The 24,607-nt window shown below is 41.2% G+C and overlaps 1 protein-coding gene across 1 annotated transcript in view; it reads left to right on the top strand.

The window, feature by feature from the left end:
* Positions 1-24,607, top strand: part of LOC107380800 (chloride channel protein 2) — a 69,709-nt gene that overhangs the window by 26,980 nt on the left and 18,122 nt on the right. Inside the window, exons 10-17 of the mRNA XM_054742935.2 lie at positions 1,751-1,849; positions 3,444-3,528; positions 5,837-5,992; positions 8,062-8,131; positions 10,712-10,822; positions 16,615-16,828; positions 20,789-20,922; positions 23,515-23,705. Coding sequence (XP_054598910.1) covers positions 1,751-1,849; positions 3,444-3,528; positions 5,837-5,992; positions 8,062-8,131; positions 10,712-10,822; positions 16,615-16,828; positions 20,789-20,922; positions 23,515-23,705 — 1,060 coding nt within the window. The remainder of the gene's footprint in view (positions 1-1,750; positions 1,850-3,443; positions 3,529-5,836; positions 5,993-8,061; positions 8,132-10,711; positions 10,823-16,614; positions 16,829-20,788; positions 20,923-23,514; positions 23,706-24,607) is intronic.

The raw sequence follows: 24,607 nt of genomic DNA, 5'->3' as shown, positions 1-24,607 counted from the left end.
TCGGGACATCCCTAATTTTCATGTAATTTGTCAGATGTATCATTAAGTAAATTACTGTGGAAATGTTCATTAGGTTCATGGCAACATTCACACCTGTTAGGATGTCTTCAGGGAAACTGATAACTAACAGCATTCACATGATCAAGCTGCTGCAGAAATTGAGAATTCTGTCTAGGGAAGAAATAAAAAAATTAAAATAAAAAACTTGGTTATTACCAGACAAAAATATTAAGTAGGTGGCATGTCATGGTTTTAGGAATAAATTTGACCCACGTATGTGGGTCAAATTTCTTGTATGAGAAACTCAGGAGACCGGGAGATGGTGTAATTACAAAATATTTTTAGGAACTAAATGGCTGGTCAGTAATAGGCTGGGTTCTGGATCTGGAAGTTAGACCACTGGAATGAAAAATACATGAGTTTTTGATCAGAACGAGGAGGAATATAGAAGAGTTGGAGACATCTTACTGGGAGAAGAATGAAGGTAGTTGATGGAGAGGTGCGCAGGGCCAGAGCTGTAGACTGATGAGTAGGTTGGATCGGGAGCAGGGACTGGAGCAGCTCAGAGGTGAAGAACAGGTACCAGAATGATAAAAGCTGAGATGGCTTATGGTGCAACGTTGGAGGGTGAACAGGAGACGCACGGAAGGATGTCAGAACGGGATGAGATCTAAATGCCAGGGAGTTAAGCAGCCATGGTTCTGGAGGAGGGGAAGAACGCAGTCGAGGCGGTTCTGAAGGGCTGAAAGCGTCAGCTTGGCTTGGGATCAGGAATCCTATGGAAATAAATGAAGGCAGGTCAGGAACAGGAAAGGTTTTCCAGTTTAGATCATCAGAGCTGGTTCAGGTGGCTGGATGTTTCCATGAAGGCAAACAATCTGGCAGTGCGTGGCTGGTTCCCTGACTCCTTCATTTCTCCCGTCTTGATTAGCTGATCAGCTGCAGGTGATAGAGGTGACACTGCTGCAGAGCTCATTAGCTGGGAGGTGTACACCTGAGCGTCTCTGTAAGCCCTCCAACAACCTGTGGATGAAAGAACACCTCCCACAACTCTGGAACCTGACAGGCAAAGCCTCAGTGATTTTAGCTAAAATCTTACAAAAGGAAAGAGCAGATAATACTAGATATGAAATTACAGACCAACATTTGGGCTAAACTCTATAAACAGAGGAATATATTGAATACATCTGAGAATTATTGTAAAAATGTATGCACTGCCACCATATTTAGAGAAAGAAACAGAATAAAGATAATTCCAGTCCTGCTCAGTCTGTCGCAGTCGCTGTGCCCTTGGTCACCCTCCTTGCCTGCTGGTGGGGGTCAGAGGTATCGGTGGTGCCAGTGTAACACTGCTTCAGTCTGCACCAGGGCAGCTGTGGCTAATTGTAGCTCATCACCACCAGTGTGTGAATGTGTGTGTTAGGTGAAATGTAACAAAAACAAGGCCTTTTTGTTTTTTCTTAGCCGATTCACGATTGGGTTGCCAGTTAAAAACGGAAAGAAGACATTTTACTGTTCTTATGAAACATTTGTTCCAGACTGTGTATGTTTATGACTTCACTGCGTTACAATTTCACTCATTGTTGACATCTGCCTCTAGAGCTTCATCACATTGACACTGTTTTCATTGTGCTCAGATGCACCAGTACCTGCAGGAGGCTCAATAAACCGAGTGTTGCACTTTCATGCACTTGTTTGTTTTCACTTGAACTAATTACTCCTTGTTGGCCTGCTGTTTCTCTCTCTGCAGAATTGCCTGTGGGTTTGGTGGAGCTCTGTTTGTTTACCTGTTTGGGTTGATTATTCGATTCACAAGAAAGAAGACTGTCAGCAAATTTTTCATGAAAAGGTACAGTGGACTGTTATTACAATGTAGCAAGCATAAAAACACCTGACAAAAGAAAACTTTGCCGAAATGAGCACTTGTCATTCTAAAAATGTTAACAATAACAAACATGATCATAATAACAATTGCAAGCAGCTGGGTTCCAAATTCAGCCAGTCCATCCACAACCCTGCACTTCCTTACTCTCCTCCTCACATCCCATCAGCACACCATCTATGTAGCAAATACCTGACATGCTAAATAAAATACTAAACAGTCGCTAGAAGATTAAAAAAAACTGAATATGATATGAAAAAAGATCATTACGAGCACCAATAAATCCAGTAGGCAATAAAGCAGAATTAAAACTCAGGATAGAGTGAACAAGTGGGTCTTTAACTTGGCTTTAAAAACTTCTAAAGAGCATATCTAATATTTTGAAGGTTTAGTCCACAAAATGCTGCAAATAAAGGAAACGCACACAAGCCGACATTCTTTTTTCTCTAGCTTTAGGAATATTTAATAATCCAACGCCATTAGAACAGAGATACAGCCTAAAAATAATATAAAGATATCCCAGAGTGTTCTGACAATAATGATAAATCTGACGACATAACAAAGTACAAAGTTTAATGTTGATATTTATCCATTATGACTTCAGTGATAATAATACTAGGGTCCTAAAAAGTTCCCTTACATTTTTCCCAAATTCCACCTTTTAAGTTTTTTCTCCACATTTCCATTAACCTAAAGCGTGTGTTCATTCTCTACTTGCTCACTACTTTCTTTTCATACTGGAGTTTCTGTCATTTCTGCAATTTCTGGGCTTCCTTGTTTTCTTTACGTATTTTTTTTAGGTTTTTTTTTTCACTATTTTATTGTGTTTTCATAGTTAGATTCCATTACTGTCACACTTCCATGAAAAAAGTAGAAATTTGTGAGCTACTCTTCTAGGGATGTAAGAAAATATCGATATGGCAATATATTGTGATATTTTTTCCAGCGATATTATATCGATATTCAAAAGCCGTGTATCTAATTTTTGGAAGGATTTAAATGCAAACATTTGTGTATTTTCTTTCCTTTTGGTGCAATTCAAATGCCGACTGCTGGTTGGCAGCAGTGTGCAATGGGTTTTGTTTCCACCATTGAAATATAAATCCCTCTATTGTGGTTCAGATACTTCATATTTAACATGCTAAGCATCAGTTTGGACAGTTTATTGAATTTTCCCATAATAAATTCAGTCTAAAAATCGCCAATATCATCTGACTGAATCTACCGCAATGTATCGTGATACATTGTATCATCTCCCCCATAGTGTAATACGTATCGCCATCATTTAACAAATACACATCCCTATACTCTTTGTTTTCTAACTATTGTCTTCTTCAAACAGGACAAAGAACATTCTTATAAATTATATTGAAATAGTTTGCAGAGATGTGGGTTAATGTTCTCTAACTCCGTTATTTCTGTCAGCCTCTGTAGAAGAAACACGTGCTATATAATTTGTCTGAACTAGTACTGGTATCATCACTGTTTATTCATCTCTTGATTGAATGATGAAATGCAGAAGAGAAAATTATGCTTTGGCTGTTACTCTTCTTCCCTCCAGACGTCTCCTGTATCCAGCTCTGGTCACTTTACTTGTTTCATCACTAACATTCCCCCCTGGCTTTGGACAGTTCATGGCTGGAAAGGTACAATTACACGTTTCTGTGTGTGTTAATTACAACTTTTGATGGCATTGAACTTCTGTAGTTTAACTTTGAGGTAAAATCTTGCTCACAGGTAAATGAATGCTTGAGTTGTCTGTTTACTGGAGACATGGCTAAGCATGTTGTCTTTATGCCCCTCTGATGACTCAAAGGAGTGTTTGTGATTTCCTCCAACTAACCTTTGCTTCTTGAAACAGGAGTATGGGAGCTCTATGGGAGCTCTTTTTCACACACAATTCTGTGTGTCCCATCAAATTCCATTGCTTGGTTCTATTCTAGACATAGTGTAGTAAGGATTTGCTTTTAAGCTGACAAGTGTAGCCATCATCAGAGTTGTGCTGATGTTGGTGGCGTCACTTCCTTCTCTGTTTATCAGCGGGCAGCAGAGGACGATGTCACCATCTACTGCCTGTGCCCTCCTCGCCGATGACATTGTCCCATGAGCTATCCAACGTTAAAGTTAAAGTCCCATTAGTTGTCACACACACAGGTGTGTGTGTGAAATTTGTTCTCCGCATTTGACCCATCCCCTGGGGGAGCGGTGAGCTGCAGACACAGCCGCGCACGGGAACCATTTGGTGGTTTAACCCCCCAATCCAACCCCTTAATGCTGAGTGTCAAGCAGGGAGGCATTGGGTCCCATTTTTTCAAAGTCTTTGGTATGATCCGACCAGGAATCGAACCCCTGATCTCCCAGTCTCAGGGTGGACACTCTACCTCTAGGCCACTAGAGCTATCCAACGTGTAAGCACTATCATCTCCGTTCATGGTCCTGGATCCACGTCTCATTATTTATATCTCTTCTTTTAGCCATCTTTAGTATTTTTGTGGTTCTGCGTTTATGATTCTTGTTCTGTCCCAGTCCATTATCTTGTTTGCCCGGGCAGTGGTCCGATACGGCTAACTTCTTTATTGTACTTTCTGCCTCTTGTTTCGCTGCCCTTGTGTGTCTTTGACTTGCTTCCTTCTTACACTCCTTTCTATGTTCTAATGTTCGTGTGTTGAGTCAGTGGCTGGTTTCTCCTATGTACGTTTTATTGCATGGTAGTTCACATATGACTTCACTCTTACAGTCCTATGGATATCTTTTCTTATGGGTATACTAGTCATGTGTGGTTTTGCTGGTGTGTTTATTTTGTGATTTTTCATCGTTGTTATTATTTTTTTCTGTTACGCCTTTGATATATGGAAGGAATATTACTGGTTTTGGTTCCTGTCTTTCTGCACTTTGGTTCTTCGCATTGGTTCATCTTTTCTATCTGCTGCTGTTTGTTGTTTTCCTTTGTTTATTGCCCATGATGGGTATCCGCAGGTCTTTAAACACAGAACAAAATACAAAACATGGAAAAAAGAAGTGGTAGAAAAAATAGGACGTGGACCCAGGACCATGAACAGAGAAGATGGAGTTTGCACATTTGATCAATAATGGGACATTGTCATTGGCGAGGAGGGTGCGGGCAGTAGAAGGCGATATCGTCCTCTGCTACCTGCAGATAAACTGAGAGGGAAGTGCCACCAACATCGGCGGTGCTCTGAGGAATCAGCTTAAAAGGTAAAAACAAATCTTTACCACGCTTCCATCTATCCATTTGCTAGACCAGAATTTCCTAACCATGGTCATTAGTGTTGGTTGGACAGTGGTGCAGTAGTTAGCATGGTTGCCTTGCAGCAAGAAGGTCCCAGGTTTGAATCCCAGCTTGGGGTCTTTCTGGATGGAGTTTACATGTTATCCCTGTTCACATGTGGGCTCTCTCTGGGTTTCTCCAACAGTCCCAAAACAAGACTGTCAGGTTGACTGGTCTCTAAATTGTCCTTAGGTGTGAGTGTGTGTGAGCTTGGTTGTTTGTCCTGTGTGTCTCTGCATTGCCCTGAGATAGACTGGCATCCTGTCCAGGGTGTACCTCGTCTGTTTGCCCGAACACCACTGGAAATATTCACCAGCCCCCCGTGACCCAGCATAGACAAGTGGATACAGAACATGAATGAATGTATGGTCCTCGGTGCCCACTACACTACATATTTTTGGTGTTTCCCTGCTGCTACACACCAGATTTAAATGAATGAGTGATTAACAGGATTCTGCACCCTTTCATGTTATGCTGAGGGGGTGGTGCACTTTTAAAAATCCCTTTTAAAAATACGTGTGACTTGCACATCTACAACCAAGAAGTAGTTCAGAAGGTAGAGCGGATTGTCCAGTAATTGGAAGGTTGTCCAGTATGTATTGTCTCCTCCTGAGATTGAGGAACCAGTGCTGCCCCTTACCTTTATAACTTATTGTAATCTGCAGCTGGCCCAGAATGAGGCTCTGGTGAATTTATTGGACAACCAGACTTGGGCCAAACAAGGGACCGACTGGGACTCTGACCACACTGGACATTCTGAAGTCTGGAAAAGCCCACAAAACAGTGTTTTCATGACACTGGCCCTTTTCACTATCGCGAAGGTAAGACTCAAACCAGGATTGCATTTGTTTTTAAAACATCATGAGCATAATTTATTAATATGATGGTGAGATTCTATTTCTATTGCTGTATTGTTGAATTTTGTTCCTCAGCAGTTATTTAAATATTTTGTTTACATCATCTTATTCACTAATGAAAGAGCTGATTGGATGAAATTACACAACAGAAGACAAACACAATCTACCTTTTTTGACAGTGTGCATGTATATACATTAGAGGTGGGACTCGATTAAAAAATAATCTAATTATTAGAGGCTTTGCAATTAATTAATCTTAATTAATCGCATTTTAATCGCTCGTGAAAATTTGCCCCAAACTGTTTTGTTATTTAAAATAATGAGGCAGAGATTCAAACATTAGACATGGATATTGGTGTTGTAAAGTGTAGCTCTTAATTTCTAAAAACGACTCCAATGCCTTGTAATTATTCAAATGTCACTGTGTTATATGAGACAAAACCCCAATAAACTAAAATTCATAATTGCACATAGAAAACACCTGCATTGCGTTCCTGAGCCTTTAATGATCCAATTAATGATCTGATGTCTGAGCGGTGAACAGGTGAGCAGACATTCCTTACATGGGAAGTCCCGCTCTCACCTCTAGAAGGGTATAGCGCAGAGTCACGCCTACAGCAGCAAATCTGCGGGTCTCCAGGTCTGTGGCCTGATCACATCTTCCTTGTTCCTCACTGGCCCTGAATGTAAACATTCACCACTTTAGCTCCAATCAGCTAACGACTGCTTCGACACACTTCACAGCTGATATATAGTAGCATATGTAACGCATAGACAGTCACTCGTCTCAGAAAAAAATAGTAAACCGACAGAATTGTTTAGAACTTATCAGAAAGTTTTAGGAGTGGTCAAGACACGTTTGATTGTTTAGAGTGGTGAAACCACGGAGCCCAGCTGTTCGTCTGACTACTTTCATAAACTACTGCTAAAAGCAAAACATCATTCTGTCTGATGATGTCACTGCTGCACAAATGTATATTAATTTGGTAATTAGTTTACCTCGACTTCATAAATCTTCAGGTGAGCAAACCAATAAAACAAGCGCTGCATGCAAGCAGCAGTATTTAAATCTGAGAGGATCTCTTAAAAATGTCTGCATGAATGACTTTGTAGTTTTCAGGACGTGTTTTTTACAAATTGCGTGATCGCGCAATCGAAGTGCGCAAGGGTGGAAGTGTGAGTACTGAGATTGGGCCATCTTCTAATTTAATAGCAGAGTAAGGCTTTTTTGTTGTGTGCGTCAGTGAAATTGTTGTACCGGGAAATCGTGCAATGACAAATGTTCCACCTTTTTGAAATTCAAGCCGTGATTTAAAAAAAACGAACTTTTTTTTACGCAGCAGTGTTATCTAATTCATTGATCATAATTAAAGCGACAAGGTCCCACAATCATGAGCTGAGAGCGGATCAGCCTCTTTAGACCCCTGACTTTCTACCAGACCATGTCAAAATCTATTGAAATCGTTTAAAAAAAAGATCTCTTCATGCTGCAAGTCCACCAAACAACCGTTTTCAGTTCTTTATAACCTATATAATATTTAGAAACTCTGTTGTGTGTAATAATATGAAATTGTGTATTTTAATGCTGATATTTTAGACATAATACTGTAATTACTGTGAGGTATGTTCAGTTACAAGACATGAACAATTGTGCTGACTGTCAATTACAGAAAGGAATAGGGTAATCAGAGAAAAATATCTAAATCTTGTTTGCACAGGGACACCATGTACATCAAAGCAACAACAATGTGCTGTCTGCTAGGGCTTAAATAGAATTTTTATGAGATATCCAAGCTAGATTATTGTAATAATCATCATTTCAATTCCGTTTTTAGTTCTGATCTATACACAGAGCAGTACAAGCTTTGGTTTTACCTTTTGGGCTGACAGTCTCGGCTTCGGCCTGTTGCCTTCATCAGGCGTGACTGATGGGCGCTCTAGATTGGGCTCTAGCTAATTAAAATGCAACCTTGTTCATTCATTTATGACTTTTTCTGTTTTGTTATTTTTATTTTTTATGCTTTTTGCCTTAGTTCTTGATGACTGTCCTGTCCATCACTATGCCAGTACCCTATGGAGCCTTCATGCCTACATTCATCGTTGGTAATAAACATTTCCTCACCACTGTGAATTGGAGAATTAAAACAGTATAGTAGTTTATTTTGGAGAAACAAAGTAAGGCAGAGATCATATTCAGCCACAGCAGGGGTGTCCAGCCCCAATCCTCCCCTAACACAACTGATTAAAATCAGGTGTTGTAGCAGAGATTTTCTCTGCTTCAACACACCTGATGTTATTCAGTGGGTGATTAACAGCCTTATTCAGAGCTTAATGATATGATGAATAAGTAATTCAATCTTTAAATCAGGTGTTTTTGAGCAGAGAAACAACTCAAACATGCTCTCGAGGACAAGGGCTAGACACACCTGAGCTACAGAAGCAAATTGTGACAACACACTGATTTGATTAAAACCTAAAAGTTAAATACCACAGCATGAAGTATCAACCATAAACACAGTGGAACATCCTATTTCGAAAAAGTCATCCAGTTAGTTTAGGTTTTAGACCCTTTGGAAGTTGTTGTTGACATCCTGCCCACATCCACACTAGCTGGAGGGCGTAAACCCCGTCTCCAGCCGTTATCCAGAGCTGTATCTCTGCTATTTAAGCAGACAAAATGATTGCCGTGGCACCACTCATCTTTAGAGATTAACAGATGTTCCTTTTAACCTGATGAGTAACGTAAACAGCAACACTAGTGAACAACATTAGCAGCTCCAATTACACAACACGTTTTGTGTAATTATTGTAACAAGACCGTTACCGCGGGTCAAACAGAACTACACACCACACCGGCATTGTCACTTTCACGCATTTATTTCTGAGGACTGATCTGCCTACAGCTCCTCCCTGCTGCTGCCAGCACTCAGTTGGTGGGTTCTACCTGGCTCCTCTCTCCCACACCCATGCACAATTATACAACCAAAGCTTAGAAGTCATTAGATGGCTATGACTTGTTTGTTTCTGGACATGTGGGGCAGATGTTTTCATATATTATGTCACAAAACTTTGTTTGCCTGGTTGTGGGCGGTTTATCCACTAGAATTGGCTGTTAACCGTGGCCTTCAGCGTATTTTATCAGTTGGAAATCTGTAAAATTGAACTTGTCTGCCCTTTTCTGTACTTGTGCAGCCTACAGCTCTACATGTGTTAACCACACTAATAGATTTTAGCTGTTCATTGACAACTAACTTATTGAGGTTCCAGCTTTTTGCCCTCCAGCTGGGGGGTGTGGGCGCATGATGTCACACTTCAGTGGGGCTATAACATTTATTGGCACACATAAAAATATGTAACATGTAAATTGTATATTTAAAGTTTGGCCAAATGTTTCGAGAATATTGGATTCCACACAGTTTGATGCTTTAGCTTTAATGACAATTTGCAGGTATTATGAAGAGTGACCAGATTACAAAGTCTTTGTTTGCCATTAAAAAATAAATGTCCACTGAAAATCATTATTGTCTCAAAAGGATTTTTTGACATGATTTCAATAATCTTTTTAGGAACAAGCAAGAAAATGTTGGAGATCATGTGATGCTGAGTAGGATTAACAGTCTGGATGCATTAAAATGTAATGCTTGAAATAATTGTTCTTCCTGGTAACCATGGTTACCTTCAAGGAAACATGTGAAGCCATCATTGCATTGCATAAAAAAGTAAGGATATTGTTGTGACTAAGATTGCCTCTAAATGTATTATTTGTCGGATTACAAAAAACTTCAAGGAAAGAGGTTCAGTATTGTGAACCAGGATAGTTTTCTAACGATGCGGAGGCAGGGTGCCAGAGCAAGACAGGGCAAGGGGCCTGCTGTGAAGAAGAGCAGTAACAGCAGCAGCCAGGGAACTCCCCACACTCATTCGTCAAATGAAGGATGTGGTCAATCATCAAGAAGCAAATGTACAAACAAAAAAACCTAATTCTGACATCATCAAGCATTGATGATGAAAGAACAGGTTGCCATTAGTCAGGATTAGGTCCACAAGCTGATTGACAGAACACAGTAGCTCAGGAGGTAGAGCAGGTTGTCCAGTAATCGGAGGGTTGTAGGTTGCGCAAGACACTTAAACCTCCTTGCCTGCTGGTGGTGGTCAGACGGACCTGTGCTTGGCAGCCTTGTTTCTGTCAGTGTGCCCCAGGGCAGCTGTAGCTTCATTGTAGCTCATCATCACCAGGGTGTGAATGTGTGTGTGAATGGGTGAATGACTGATGGTGTTGTGAAGTGTCTTGGGGGGTTGCAGAACCCTAGAAGCCGCTCTACAAATACAGACCGTTTACCATTTAACATGCTGCCAGGACAAACTGCAGGGGTCTTGGAAAAGAATGACCTGTAGATATTGACGTGTGACTGTCAATAAAAGCCTTTGAAACTTAAGAAGATACTTCTGTACACAACAGAGACAACTAACAAAAAAAACTAGAAACACAAAAGTTATTATTAAATACAATCATTTAAGTGTAGAAATTAGCAGTTTAAGACAAAAATGATAGAATACATTTTCCTGATTGGAAAAGGTACTTTGTATTAGCTGATAAAGATAAATACTAAAATCATGTCAACCAATAATGCTGATTGGGGATTTTCTTTAGTGGTGGATTGTTTTTGTTTTCCTGCACTGTAGGGGCAGGCTTTGGTCGTCTTGTTGGAGAAGGCATGGCAGCGTGGTTTCCAGATGGGATCCACACAAATGGATCCATCTACCCGATAGTGCCTGGATCCTACGCTATTGTGGGTAAGTTACATGCACTACTCAACAAATATAGGTAGATAGTATTAGAGATAGATTTTAGGGTTATTGTCATTTTGTCCAAAACAAAATCTTGGGAGGCATTGGGACCTGCAGAATGCAGAATCGTTTTAATCTTTGCTGTCAGGTTGAGTGGTGTGGAGGTGTGACCAGCACACAGGAACTCAGTCAGAGGAGTCCTTGAGTACATAATTAAAGGTGGAAAATGAGATGTTTTTTGTCATTCAGGCAAGCTCACGGTACCTGTCTGGTAGGGGCTGCATGACTTAATTTTTTTTAAAGTTGACTGTCAAGTAATGAAAATTGAGTCGACTTTGACTAGTCGTTGATGACCTCATACACCTGAGGCGGCGCAGGGGTCGGTTGGTTCGCTGGAGTTTTTGACAATTAAAATTGCACCCACATTTTCAAAGTTAAACACATCTCTTTTAACAACGGTAGTTTCTGCTTCTGCCCTCTCCCCCCTCCCTCTGCGCAGCAACCGCAAACTCACTGATGCGCCGGCAGCCTCTCGGAGTTCCTGCTGCTCTAAACATTAAAATAATTATTTCATTTTCTGTTCCTCACTTCTGATTACCTTCAATGGTGTCTGTTTGTTGCAACAGCAGGTACAAAAACTAACTTGTTTTTATTTGACTATTTTTCTGTCCTGCCTGTTTATTATCTTCCTGCATCTCCTCTCAATCCTAAAGAAAAACTGCTACCTGGGTTCATATATATTCACCTTATGAGTTACCTTTGAGCTGCAGTTCTAAAAGATCTACCGACCGCAAAAACAGCGGAGTGCTCGCTGCTTGGTGGCCGCATCAGTGATTGGTGCATCACCGGATGACAAGGTGATGCGTCCCGCTCCACAGCGAAACGCATCAGGCACAAATAAAAGACAGAAAACATAAAAGGAAATGAGCCGACATGAACGATCGCGTGTTAAATTAGTTTTTGAGGTGGCGAGACCTGATTTGATAATTTTACTGTGGCTGTGCTCAGGACGCAGATGTCTGGATCAGAGCTTTGCATGCGCAAGCTGGTTAAGGTTAGGATGGGGGTGAGGAGAAGGTTAAATTGCAAGAGGGTAAAGGTCACAATTTGGTTAAATGTCCATTTTACGGCGGGTGCCAGTACAGACGCTCTGGCACAGCGCGTTGCCTCCCGACACGCAGGAGCTTGTCACCTGCTGTCTTTTCCGAGGACTGCATCTTGTCTCTCATTATCACGTGACAGCGACTAGTCAATGACAGGCATAAAAAGTCACTACAGAGCAGTGAAGTCGACTAGTCGACTAGTTCATACAACCCCTACTGTCTGGTGACATCAAGTAAAAACATTAGTTATTAATGCAACAAGTTATTAATGCAGGGCCACAAGTTACTAATTTGTGGGAACGAGATAGGATTAGATAGCTCATTTAAAAAGTCTAAAAGGTCTGTAGCCCCACCATAGACAAAGATTCATAGCCTAACATAGCCCGTCCAATTCTCTCTAGATGCAGATGACACAAAATAGGTGTCACACTCTGCCCTGTCTCTCCATTCTGTTCAGTCTTGTGTCCATGTTAATTGCTCCCTGTCACGTTGAAAGGATGGTTAGGACCCAAAAATGCAGTAACCCAGGATGACACGAAGGCAGGAGTTGATATAAAGTAAAATACTTTTACTTGTAGGGGTAAAACAAAAAAAATAAATCCAAGAGGGCAGGGAGCCAAAATCCAAAAACCCAGAAAGCTGAGAAAAAAAAAAACTCTCTTGGATATCAAACTGGGGACAGGAACGGAAGTTCACACAGAGCACTAAACAATGCTGACCAGCAAACAACAATGAACCGACACCAGACACAGACAGGACAGAGTTTACATACACAGGGAGAGGTGATTAGGGAAAATGGCGGCAGGTGTGTGAAGTGAGAGCTGGAGAGAAGACAGGTGAATCTAATGATCAACATGGGCAAACAGAAACAGAGGAGGGCCAAATAAACCCAAAAAATTCTAAAACACAAAACTAAACCTAAAGGCTGTGGGAAGGACTAACACACACAGACACCATCACACAAAACCGGAGCAGGACACTACACACACACACACACACACACACACACACACACACACACACACACACGCACACACGCACGCACACGCACACGCGTGTTTTTATGGGTTTGTGTGGATTACGTTTTCTGAGTTGTTTGTGTGGACCCTGACTTCCACTATAGCCAGAATGGTGCAAATATTATGTTTAACTCTAGGTGGGACAAAGGAAGCTTCCTCTAGGATTTTGGTTGTGTGGATCGGGTAAATGTCCACACAATGGTGAATGTCCACACAATGTTGGTCTCCCTTCAGGGTTTGGTCCACACAAACCCATAAAGACAAGTGCACACACACACACACACACACACACACACACACACACACACACACACACACACACACACACACACACACACACACACACACTGAGCAGGGGACTGACACACACACGTCGAGCTGGGGACTACAAGGACACAGAATGTAAATGAGACCTGGAGGGGCTGGGGATGAATGAGATGACGCAGGACCTGGGAGGAATTGACTTAAAGGACTACCAACATAAGACACATAACGGACGCAGACAAAGGACACATGAGGGCGCTATGAGACACAAAAGGGGAATCTAAAGAGGGATGGAGGACATAAGGAGACACACGGGGAAGACACAGACGCAGATGACACTCCCACCTGCCTCTCGTCTCCCAATCACCCAAGATCTCAGCTCCTCCTGTATTTGAACCCTGTCAGTCCTTTTTTTCTTGTCAGATCATTGTGTGCATGTCTTGTGTGTTCTTCATTAAAATCCCTCTAAAACGTTCTTGTCTCTCTGTCTGCCTTCTTCCCCGCGTTTGGAATCTCACCTCTGCTTCACTCACCTTGACAATAGGAGGTTCCCACCACTGTCATTTTGGTCATGTCACACATCTCGTCACGCCCTGACTATCCAAAAATGGGGAAAGAGGTGTGGCTGAGAGTGGAGCTGTGAGGGTGGGAGCAAATGAGTGACACCCATAAACTGAACCAATGTAGCTGTAACGTTACTTTTTGTGTTGGGAGCTCATAGTTGGATACGTGATATACCAACTTGATCAGAGGGTGATATATCTCTCATACCGGTAAAGCTCATCATGCAAATTGATTTTTTTTCATTATTTATTTATTTATTTATTTATTTATTCTTTATTTAACCAGGAAGGTTCCACTGAAATTAAAAACCTCATTTTCAAGGGAGTCTTGGCCAAGAGGCAGCAAAAGTTACAGTTACAACATATTTCAGTTACACATTTAGATTTATACAGAATTACAGAGGGCAGTTACAGCACAGATAATCCATCTCAAGTGCTCTTAATCTGGTTTTAAATATATTCAAGACGATAAGCTCTGTTAATTTCCAGTTTTCCTGCAGCCCTGTCTCATGAAGAAGGAGCAGAGTGAGCAAAAGCTCTTTTCCCCTTATCTGTGAGAGCATGGATGTAGTTTTGGGGGATGAAGGACAAGGGGGACATGCCAATGTAAATTTTTGTCCCCTGCATATTTTACCATACAAAAATAATATTACGATGTATTAAATAGACACTGGTTGAGCACTAGGACCAAGTAGAAAACAACCACTTGTGTTGAAGCCTGTTTCTCATTAGAACCTCCATAAGCTCATCTATTGGCTCTGCTGATACTTATGTTTATGTTTATGTATTTAGCAGACGCTTTTGTCCAAAGCGACTTACAAGTGATAATTGGCATATTGCCCTTGAGGCTAACAACAACAATAACAACAACAACTTGACATCATCATGATACTTGCAAACGTGTGACTGGCTGTTCCTGCCACATGTACTTGACAGTTTTGCATTTTTGACATTGCATCAAGGAGCCTTTAGGCTGTAGTTTTATACATATTTTTTGTATACTAACTGTACATTTTACACTAATTCTTTTGTAAAGATCCCCGGTCCTAATGCTGGTTGTCGACACCCCCCCCCCCCCCCCCCCCCACACACACACACACACACACGCACACACGTCCATATCAGTACTCAGTATTGGCAAGTACTCAAAAGTAAGTACTTGTATTCTGGACATATCTGGTGTCAGTACATCCCCAATAAATAGGGCTATGGAGCTCACATCATGTTATGCATCATGGGAGTGCTCCGCCCTCTTTGACGGCCACAAACCAAAACTAACTGAAGGAGATGGTAACGAACCACGTCTAAAAGCAACTCAAAAGAAATAAAAGACTGTATCAAGACAGACTGTGTCCGAATGCAAAAAAAAAAAAAAAACAATTCTTACAAAAAATTTTAAGAAGTGTCTTTGAAATGTGGACCCATATGAAATACAGCAATGCAAAAGAAACCCTGAACATCTATTATCTTTGACCGTCCATTACCTTTCCTGATATACTTACTTGCCTTGTTTGTGGACTGATGAGAAAATGAAGGGATTTTAATCTCTTCATTACGACAGCTTCTCTGAAGTTAAAGCCCATGTTAGCCAACACCACATCTCCTGGTAACTGTTAAGAAGTCCACATCTCTGTGATACGTCGGTCCAATGCAGAGTGGCGGTGACTTCAGAGTGATTCATGTGTAACCCAGTCATACATTTCACTGTACCTGCAATGATGCAAAAACTCATTAGCATCTCTATTTAAACAACGTAGTTGCAAAAAATATCAATCTATCTTCAGGATGTTTTTCTAATTGCCTGTGACCTCACATCATTTTTCTACATGCCATTTAGCTTGTCTCGGTTGCTATCCCAGCTAGACATCTTGTTTTGGTAACATCTGACAAATGGGCTGCCTCATGCTGCTTTCGGGTGGGGAAACAATGAAAAGTTAGCCCATTTTCAAACTAATTTCCTTGCTGGACGTTTGACCTAAAGTCATCTACACAGCACATCTGAAACATAGCTGATGTGCTTTCTCTTTGTTTCTCAGTTCTCAGTCAGCTCTTATGGCTTTATTTTACTTGGCAAGATGGCACATTAATGCAAAATCCTGGCCACTTCCTGTCATGCAACGTCACATTCCCAAGCACTAGGTTTGGGGGGGTCAGCCACTCAACAAATTGCACCTTGAACTCTTCCAGCTACCATCTTTTAATAATAACAAAAGTACTGGATTAGATTTATAAAGTGCTTTCCATTATTCATGCACTCTCACATTCACACACTGCTGATGATGGCAAGCTGCAGAGCCTCCCTGGGGAAGTCTGACAGAGAAGAGGCTGCAATTTCACACCATCAATCACGACTAACACTGGCAAGTTGGGTGAAATGTCTTGCCGAAGGATACAACAGCAAAATGAGTAATCAGTACTGTTCCCGTTGACTTTAAAGCTCAACATTTTAGAGGTCATAGCTGATTTTACACGGGTAAACGGAGTACAGGGTGAACTTTTTACTGTACTTGTGTTTCTTTTATTTTTATTCTTGTGACATTAGTTGTGCTGGTATTTGGGCACGTTGTTCTTGCTTTTGTGTGATGTTCATTTCACAGGACTACAGGTGAAAATTAGCATCTTGCTAAATCTGCATCTGTATTTATGTAAATTGTACGTTCGTTAACACGCACTGTCCCATTCAAATAAATAAGTTTAAAAAAGGCAAGTAGCTAGGAGAACGGGCAGGGAAACGCTAAAAGAAGGTCTTTACATTCTTTTTAGAAGTGTGATTTATGGTGCTTCTGAAGAGAGCTCCAAACAGCGCTCTGCCTTCTCTGCTCATCCCATGTCTTCTCCCTCATCCACAGGTGCAGCATCCTTGTCAGGAGCAGTTACCCACACTGTTTCTACTGCAATCATGGTGATTGAGCTGACTGGCCAGATCACACACATCCTACCAGTGATAGTAGCTGTGATCCTGGCTAATGCTGTGGCTCAGTCTTTACAGCCCTCCATTTACGACTTCCTCATCAGAATCAAGAAGCTACCCTACCTTCCAGAGCTGGGCTGGGGTCACCATGAGTATGTACAGCAGGGAATACTGCAGTAACAGAAACACCAGCCTCGAATGACAAATTACCTGAACGTATATAGCTCTTTTCTCAGTCAGAGGACTCAAAAGTGCTCAGTCATTCACCCATTCATACCATGCCATGCCATATTTATTTATAAGCACATTTAAAAACAGCATGGCAGCTGACCAAAAGGCTGTACAGATAAAAACACAGTACACATAGAAATAAAAGCATAGTCAACAATAAAAACATATTTAAAAAGCACAAAATATAGTCAGTAATAAAGCACATAGCTACAATAAGAGTTCATGGGTGGGGAAATGCCAGATCATAAAAATAAGCTTTTAATAATGACTTAAAAGGAATATTCTATCTCAAAGTGAACTTTTGTCGATGACCACATTTCCCAGAGTTAGATTAGGGAGAAAAAGCATTTTGTGACCAGAGCAGTAATTCTCCTAGTCTGGCAGCCGTCCGTCTGCCTTTGCCTGGCATAAACAATGGAAGTGAATGTGAACTAGTAGCATTTTGGTTGCAAAAGTCTCAATAATGATACCAATTATTCTCGTTGTGCTCAAAAATCATGTCGACTACAAATGAAAATTAAAAAGTAACACGGAGGATTTTCAGGAGCCGATTTACACTTGGGACTATATTATGACAAAGCACTGCAGTAACCCGCCGCTACATGGCGCATAAATATAACTCAGCTGTCGAGAACGCAAGAGCCATCCTGCTTCTGTACACAAAGATACATGTGTGATCTGCACATTATTTCTTTCCCTAGTTAGTTGTAGAGGCTTAATACAAGAAAATGCCTGTCTCTCCACTACTGTTTGATGGACATTACATCCTGGATGGCTTCCAATTTTCTGCACTTTAATGAGACTGAAATCATAAAATTCAGTCATCAAAAGAGATAAATCAAGTTCTGATGTTGATCTTGCTTCTTTGGACCCGTACTAAAAGGAGGTAATCAGCAATCTGGGGATAAAAATTGATTAATCCCTTAAGCTTGCCACACAAATAAACATGGCAGTGAGGTCCTGTTTTTTTTTTTTTTTATCTACGATGGTTGTCCAGTATCACACCTGCTTTGTCAAGAGCTCATGTGGAATCTGTGCTGCATGCTTTTGTCCTGTCTCGACTGGACTACTGTAATTCTTTGTATGCTAGTCTGAGTCAGGGAGCGATTACAGTGTAGCCTGTGTAACCTGTGTAACCGTTACACAGATCCAGCTTGTCCAAAACTCAGCTGCAAGGTTTTTGACAGGTACCAGATGCCGGGATCACATCACTCCAGTGTTGGGTGCTCCGAACTGGCTCCCGGTGCACGTGCAGCAAAATTTAAGATCCTGCTTTTTGTGTTGAGGGCAATGCCCCCCCTTACATTTCTGCACTTTTGCATAGGCACGTCTCATATCAGTCTCTGCACTCAGTTGAGCAGGAGCTGTTGGTAGTCCCCTGCTCAAAGTACCAATCAAGCTGGGATCGTGCACTCTCGGTTATGGTCCCAACTCTGTGGGATGAGTAGCCACTGAGCGTTAGGCAGGCGCCATCCCTTCAAGTCTGTTATTCGGTAGCCTTTCCACATTAGGGTTCATGACACTAGCTTGATAATATGGTTTTTAATGCATTTTAATGTACAGTTGTGGTCAGAAGTTTACATACACTTGTGAAAAATATATTATAATGGCTCTACTGAGTGTCCCGTTATTTCTAAAACTCAGATTTTTCTCTGATAGAGTGATTGGAACAGATACTTCTTTGTCACAAAAAAACATTCATGAAGTTTGGTTCTTTAATGTCTTTATTATGGGTTAACAGAGAAAAGTGATCACATTTGCTGGGTCACAAATATACATACAGCAGTGCTAATATTTGGTTACATGTCCCTTAGCCATTTTCACTTCAATCAGGCGCTTTTGGTAGCCATCCACAAGCTTCTGGCAAGCTTCTGGTTGAATCTTTGACCACTCCTCTTGACAGAATTGGTGAAGTTCAGTTAAATTTGATGGCTTTCTGACATGGACTTGTTTCTTCAGCACTGTCCACATGTTTTCAATGGGGTTTAAGTCAGGACTTTGGGAAGGCCATTCTAAAACCCTTATTCTAGCCTGATTTAGCCATTCCTTTACCACTTTTGATGTGTGTTTGGGGTCATTGTCCTGTTGGAACACCCAACTGTGCCCAAGACCCAACCTTCGTACTGATGATTTGAGGTTATGTTGAAGAATGTGAAGGTAATCCTCCTTCTTCATTATCCCATTTACTCTCTGTAAAGCACCAGTTCCATTGGCAGCAAAACAGCACCACAGCATAATATTCCCACCACCATGCTTGACTGTAGGCATGGTGTTCTTGGGGTTAAAGGCCTCACCTTTTCTCCTCCAAACATATTGCTGGGCATTGTGGCCAAAAAGCTCGATTTTCGTTTCGTCTGACCACAGAACTTTCCTCCAGAAGGTCTTATCTTTGTCCATGTGATCAGCAGCAAACTTCAGTCGAGCCTTAAGGTGCCGCTTTTGGAGCAAGGGCTTCCTTCTTGCACGGCAGCCTCTCAGTCCATGGAGATGCAAAACACGTTTGACTGTGGACAATGACACTTGTGTTCCAGCAGCTTCTAATTCTTGGCAGATCTGTTTTTGGTGATTCTTGGTTCACTCTTTACCCTCCTGACCAATTTTCTCTCAGCAGCAGGTGATAGCTTGCGTTTTCTTCCTGATCTTGGCAGTGATGAAACAGTGCCATGCACCTTATACTTACAAACAAGTGTTTGCACTGTTGCTCTTGGGACCTGCAGCTGCTTTGAAATGGCCCCAAGTGACTTTCCTGACTTGTTCAAGTCAATAATTCACTTTTTCAGATCCATGCTGAGCTCCTTTGACTTTCCCATTGTAGCGTTTGTGGGAGTTTGTATCCAATGAGCCCTATTTACCTGGCCTAAGAGAAGTCACCCGCTGTAGTCACTCATAATCACTCACAAGAAGTTAAGAGGCCATGCTATGAAGCTCAGTTCACTGACACATTTCTAAGTCACCAAAATTGCTAGTTCATGTTGCTGTATGTATTTGTGACCCAGCAAATGTGATCACTTTTCTCTGTTAACCCATAATAAAGACATTAAAGAACCAAACTTCATGAATGTTTTTTGTGACAAAGAAGTATCTGTTCCAATCACTCTATCAGAAAAAAATCAGAGTTTTAGAAATAACGGGACACTCAGTAGAGCCATTATATTATATTTTTTACAAGTGTATGTAAACTTCTGACCACAACTGTATGTTCCTTGTTTTATTTGACAATTCAAATCTTTTATTATTACTGTTTACTGTTTATTGTTTCTTGTTTTAAAGATTAATAGTCTCACAATCTTTATTTTGTTCTTATCATGTTCTTTATGATGGTGTTTAGTGCCTTGGGCTTCCGATAAGGTTGTGGAAGGTGCTCTATAAATAAAATTGAATTGAATTGAATAAACAAAAAATCCTTAATACTTAAACCTAAATTAGTACTTAAACTTAAGCTCAAACGAAATGTCTAAATTTAAAATCAGGACAAAGTTAGGGCAAAAGACTTAAGATGAAAACTAATAAATTGTTTTGTCATGCACATCTCCAAGTCCCTACAAGCACTTGGCTCCAAAAACACCCCCCCCCCCCCCCCCCCCCCTTCCCCAAAAAAACAGCAACAGACAGGAAACAGAAAAATATGTCCATTGTGAGGAGGAAGACATAACTGTTGTTAGCAGAAAACACAGATACCTAAAATGTCTAAATGCACATTTAAAAATGGCTGAAAAATTTATAAATAACACATTTTTGTTATCACATTTCCTTACATAGCAATAATCCTCAGCTCTTTCTGGGAATTTCCAAGATGTTTCCACTCAATAGGAAATATTCCTCAGGTCGCAGGTCCTCCCGATGTTTTTTAAGCACTTCCATGTGTGTTTTTTCTTTCTCAGTATGTTTAACATCCGAGTAAAGGATTTCATGAAGCGGGATGTGAAGTACATCACATCAATCTGCTGCTACAAAGAGCTGCACAATGTCCTGATGTCTGCACACGTGGAGACTCTGGCACTGGTGGAATCAGCTGGTAAGATAAAAACACGCGCACAACAAAGAAAAGAAGGAAGGAGAATTTCAAAGGGAAATTGAAAATATTTTAGCATGTGTAAAAGTTAAAAATAGTTTATCTTACTCGCTGGAGCTGGCTTTCCGAAGAGCCTGTTTGGAGACATCCTTCAGGAATGATGAGCTGACAGCTGGTCTGAGCACAGCCAGGATCAAAATCTGTGTCTTAAAACACTCCCTCAAACTTCAGTGTGGATTGTGTAAACTTTATTTTATACATAACAGGCAAGTTTCACACTTCTTAACATGGAATTATCTGGTTAGTTAAAAGGTGGAGTTGAGAATGTTTGCCATTCAAGCAAGCTACATGAGGAAAGCTTTTCAAGGTTCCAACCCCCTTTCTTCAGGCTCCTCCTAGAGACTGAACATCTGATGGTGTAACCAGAGGCTGAGCTGGCCTAAATGGCGCCCTGTGCGAGATCCCCCTGTGTTCATTAGCACATCAAGTTCTATTCAGTTTACCGGTAAACATATCACGAATGTACAACAGGTCAATTATTAATCATCTTGGCTACGTAGCTCAATCTATGCATTCCAGTAGCGTTTGCTACAAACAAATATAAAAACAACAATAAAGGAAAACAACTGTCTGACAGACAGCATAGCCGAATTCAAGGCAACACATAACAATAATCATTTGATTGCTCCTGGTTTCAAATTAAGCCCACTAAAGTGCTTAAGTAAATAAAAGTGTTTCAAAAACAGCGTTTTTGAACCGGAGTTCTGCTCGCGGTGGGAACTCTGCCGAACAAGGTCATTTTTTATAGCGAAAACGATCGACTGGTCACTGACAAGTAAAAGGGTGTAATTGGTAGATGTTAAGAACACTTACCATTGAGGTAAAATGAGAGTATAAATGAATTGAGGGGAGAAAAACGCTTTGTTTTCCAATGCCGTTCTACAAGCAACAAGCTTACAGCCATGGCAGGAGCAGCTTTCATGGTTGCTGCGACGTGGAAGGAGCCAATCAGGAGAGGGACCTCACATCAGCTGACGTGGGTCATGTGACAGGGAGTAGTTGATATGGGTTACACTTTGTTGTGCTTTTATTACAGAAATATTAGTATTATCATCACTATTATTATTAAGAACATGCGATTTCTATGTTTTGTTTATGTATTGGTTGATGCTAAAAAAAATATTTTTAGAAAAAAAAAAAAGGAAAAATGCCGCCCCCTGCAGATTGCCGCCCTGTTCGGCCGCACATGTTGCACATATCAAGCTCCGCCACTGGGTGTAACCCTTGATGTACAAACACTGTTACAAAAAAACATCCAAAGGAATCATCAGTTTTCTACCCGTTGATGGCACCTTTTCTACACTGGAAACCTCCTCCGCTACTTCGTCTCAGTCTGAGACTCTCAGACTACGTAACTGTACAACAGTTTAGAATGCTGACAGCCTGGCTCTGACTTTGCTTCTTGTTCAACTTCTACAAGCAGAGACAGCATTTCATGCACAATGAGAGCAAGTTGTAAGAGGGGGAGAGACAATCAGTGGGAAGTTTGATGGATGACTGGATCAGGAACAAATCGTCAAGAATGGGACATTCACAATGCTTGACTGAGATTTTCCCAGGAATATATTAGAGGCGATTAAATGTATTCACTTCAAACTGCTACTGTTTAGTTGGCATTTCCATCAGTAATGGGTCCGTGGTTGCCAACAACGTTTCAGTATCTTCTTTGATGTTGTTTTAAGCATACAAAGTGGATCTGAAACCACAAGGACAGTGGCTGTCAGTAACTGATTGGCTCAGGGGTGAAGTCACCGCTCATTCCATCCTACCGCCGCGCTGCCTGCAGGCTTCTCCGGGTTCAGTGTTGGCCAAAAGCCAGTGACTATTCTGTTTTTGGGCCACATACAGATCACCTCGGTTTACTTTTGTGTCAGGGGCCGATCAGTTTTAAGAATTATGTGCCTGCATCAAACCTTGAAATTAGCCTAGAACCACCTCTTATCTGCTGCTGCTGCTGCTGCTGCTGCTGGAGGAGCAGGCTCTCCAAGCCCCTCCCAGATATCGGAGCTTTTAACAGCTTTTAGCAGTGGTTCAAGTATTGACCCTTGGGAACCCCAACATGTTGGTGATCTGCAGATTTGTGATCCTCTAAGGAAATATCATAACTCTTGCCATCATCTGAACTAACTATGACAATCCCACCTGATTTATGAACCTGTCAAGGAGGAAATTGTGGTCAGTGGTATCAAAAGCTGCACTTGAGAATCAGCAGAACTTCGGTTTTACCTGAATCTGCATTGCCATGAATGCCATGCAGGCTGAAGGAGCTTATATGCAGGAGAGTACAGGTGGAGTACAGGCGGAAATGCTCAAGTGAGCATGGGTGAATGCAGAGAGACATGGGAAAAGCCTGTAACATAAGACCAAACTCATTCTGAGTAGATAGTGTAGCTTGGCTGAGTTTTCTGCAGAGCTGTTTTGTGTGTGTGGAATTACCTGAACTTTGCACTCTTTTATATTTTTTAAATCATATGTGTCCCACCATTTTTATTTTCCCATTTGTGGCTCTTTGTCCTCTCCTGTCTCTCTCTGTAGAATCAATGATCCTGATGGGCTCCATTGAGCGATCCCAGCTCCAATCGCTGCTCTCCCAGCAGCTCAGTCGCAGCAGACGGCTGGAGTACATCAAGGAGCGAGCTGCCGCTGAGGAAAAACACCTTTCTGTTGTGTCCGATAGCAACAGCGATGCCGGCCCTCAGAAAGCCAGTCAGGAGATTCACTTCAAGGTGGGAGGTCAACACTGCATTTTCGCTTGAGTTGTACTCTATATGCACTCGCTTAATGGTTAAATTGCTAATTTAAAACATTTGAATGTGACACAGTGCTTTAACTATAAGAGTATTGATAGAGACAGCAGGAATGGGACCCGTAATTACAAACCAGTAAGTTAAAAGCATTCTTTACACAGTGTCCTTAAAACATCTGTTTCGAATGTGTTGAGATAAAAGGATTTCTAAATCATCATTTTTTTATTTATCTGTCAATAAAATGACTTATTTCTTATCTTGATTACTAAAGTCAAACATTTAAAGGAGCAACATTTTAGAAACCTACAGTGAAAAAAACTACAAAACAGTCTAATGTCTCAATCCTTTTAGAAAGAAGGTTACATTTTAAAAAGGTTTTCCTTCTAATCCGATTACAGGTTGTCAGTTTTTCTCATTTGAAAATGCTCAAAGTGGGACATAGTTGTGGTTTACAATATCCATTTACTTCCATATAATTTCCATCTCACCCTCGGCGGTTGGTCTCATCCTTCCAAGCTCGAGTCCTCTAAAGGCCTGGGAGCTTGAGGGTTCTGTACGGTATCTTAGCTGTTCCTAGAGCTGCACTGTTCTGGACTGAGATGCCTGATGTTTTTCCTGGGATCTGCTTTAACCATGCCTCCAGTTTGGGGGTTATTGCCCTGAGTGCCCTGATGACCACGGCACCACCAATGTCTTCACTCTCCGGGCTTTCTCACATTCTTCTTTGAGACCCTGGTACTTCTCTAGTTTCTCGTGTTCCTTTTTCCTGATGTTGCATCACTTGGTATTGCCACATCAACCACAACAGCTGTACTCTGTTGTCCACCACCACAATGTCCGGTTGGTTTGCCATCACTATTTTTTCATTCTGGATCTAAAAG

This window comes from Nothobranchius furzeri, chromosome 13 (assembly GCF_043380555.1).
Source record: "Nothobranchius furzeri strain GRZ-AD chromosome 13, NfurGRZ-RIMD1, whole genome shotgun sequence".
Classification (NCBI taxonomy): Eukaryota; Metazoa; Chordata; class Actinopteri; order Cyprinodontiformes; family Nothobranchiidae; genus Nothobranchius; species Nothobranchius furzeri.
This window is presented reverse-complemented; position numbering and strand designations above follow the sequence as displayed.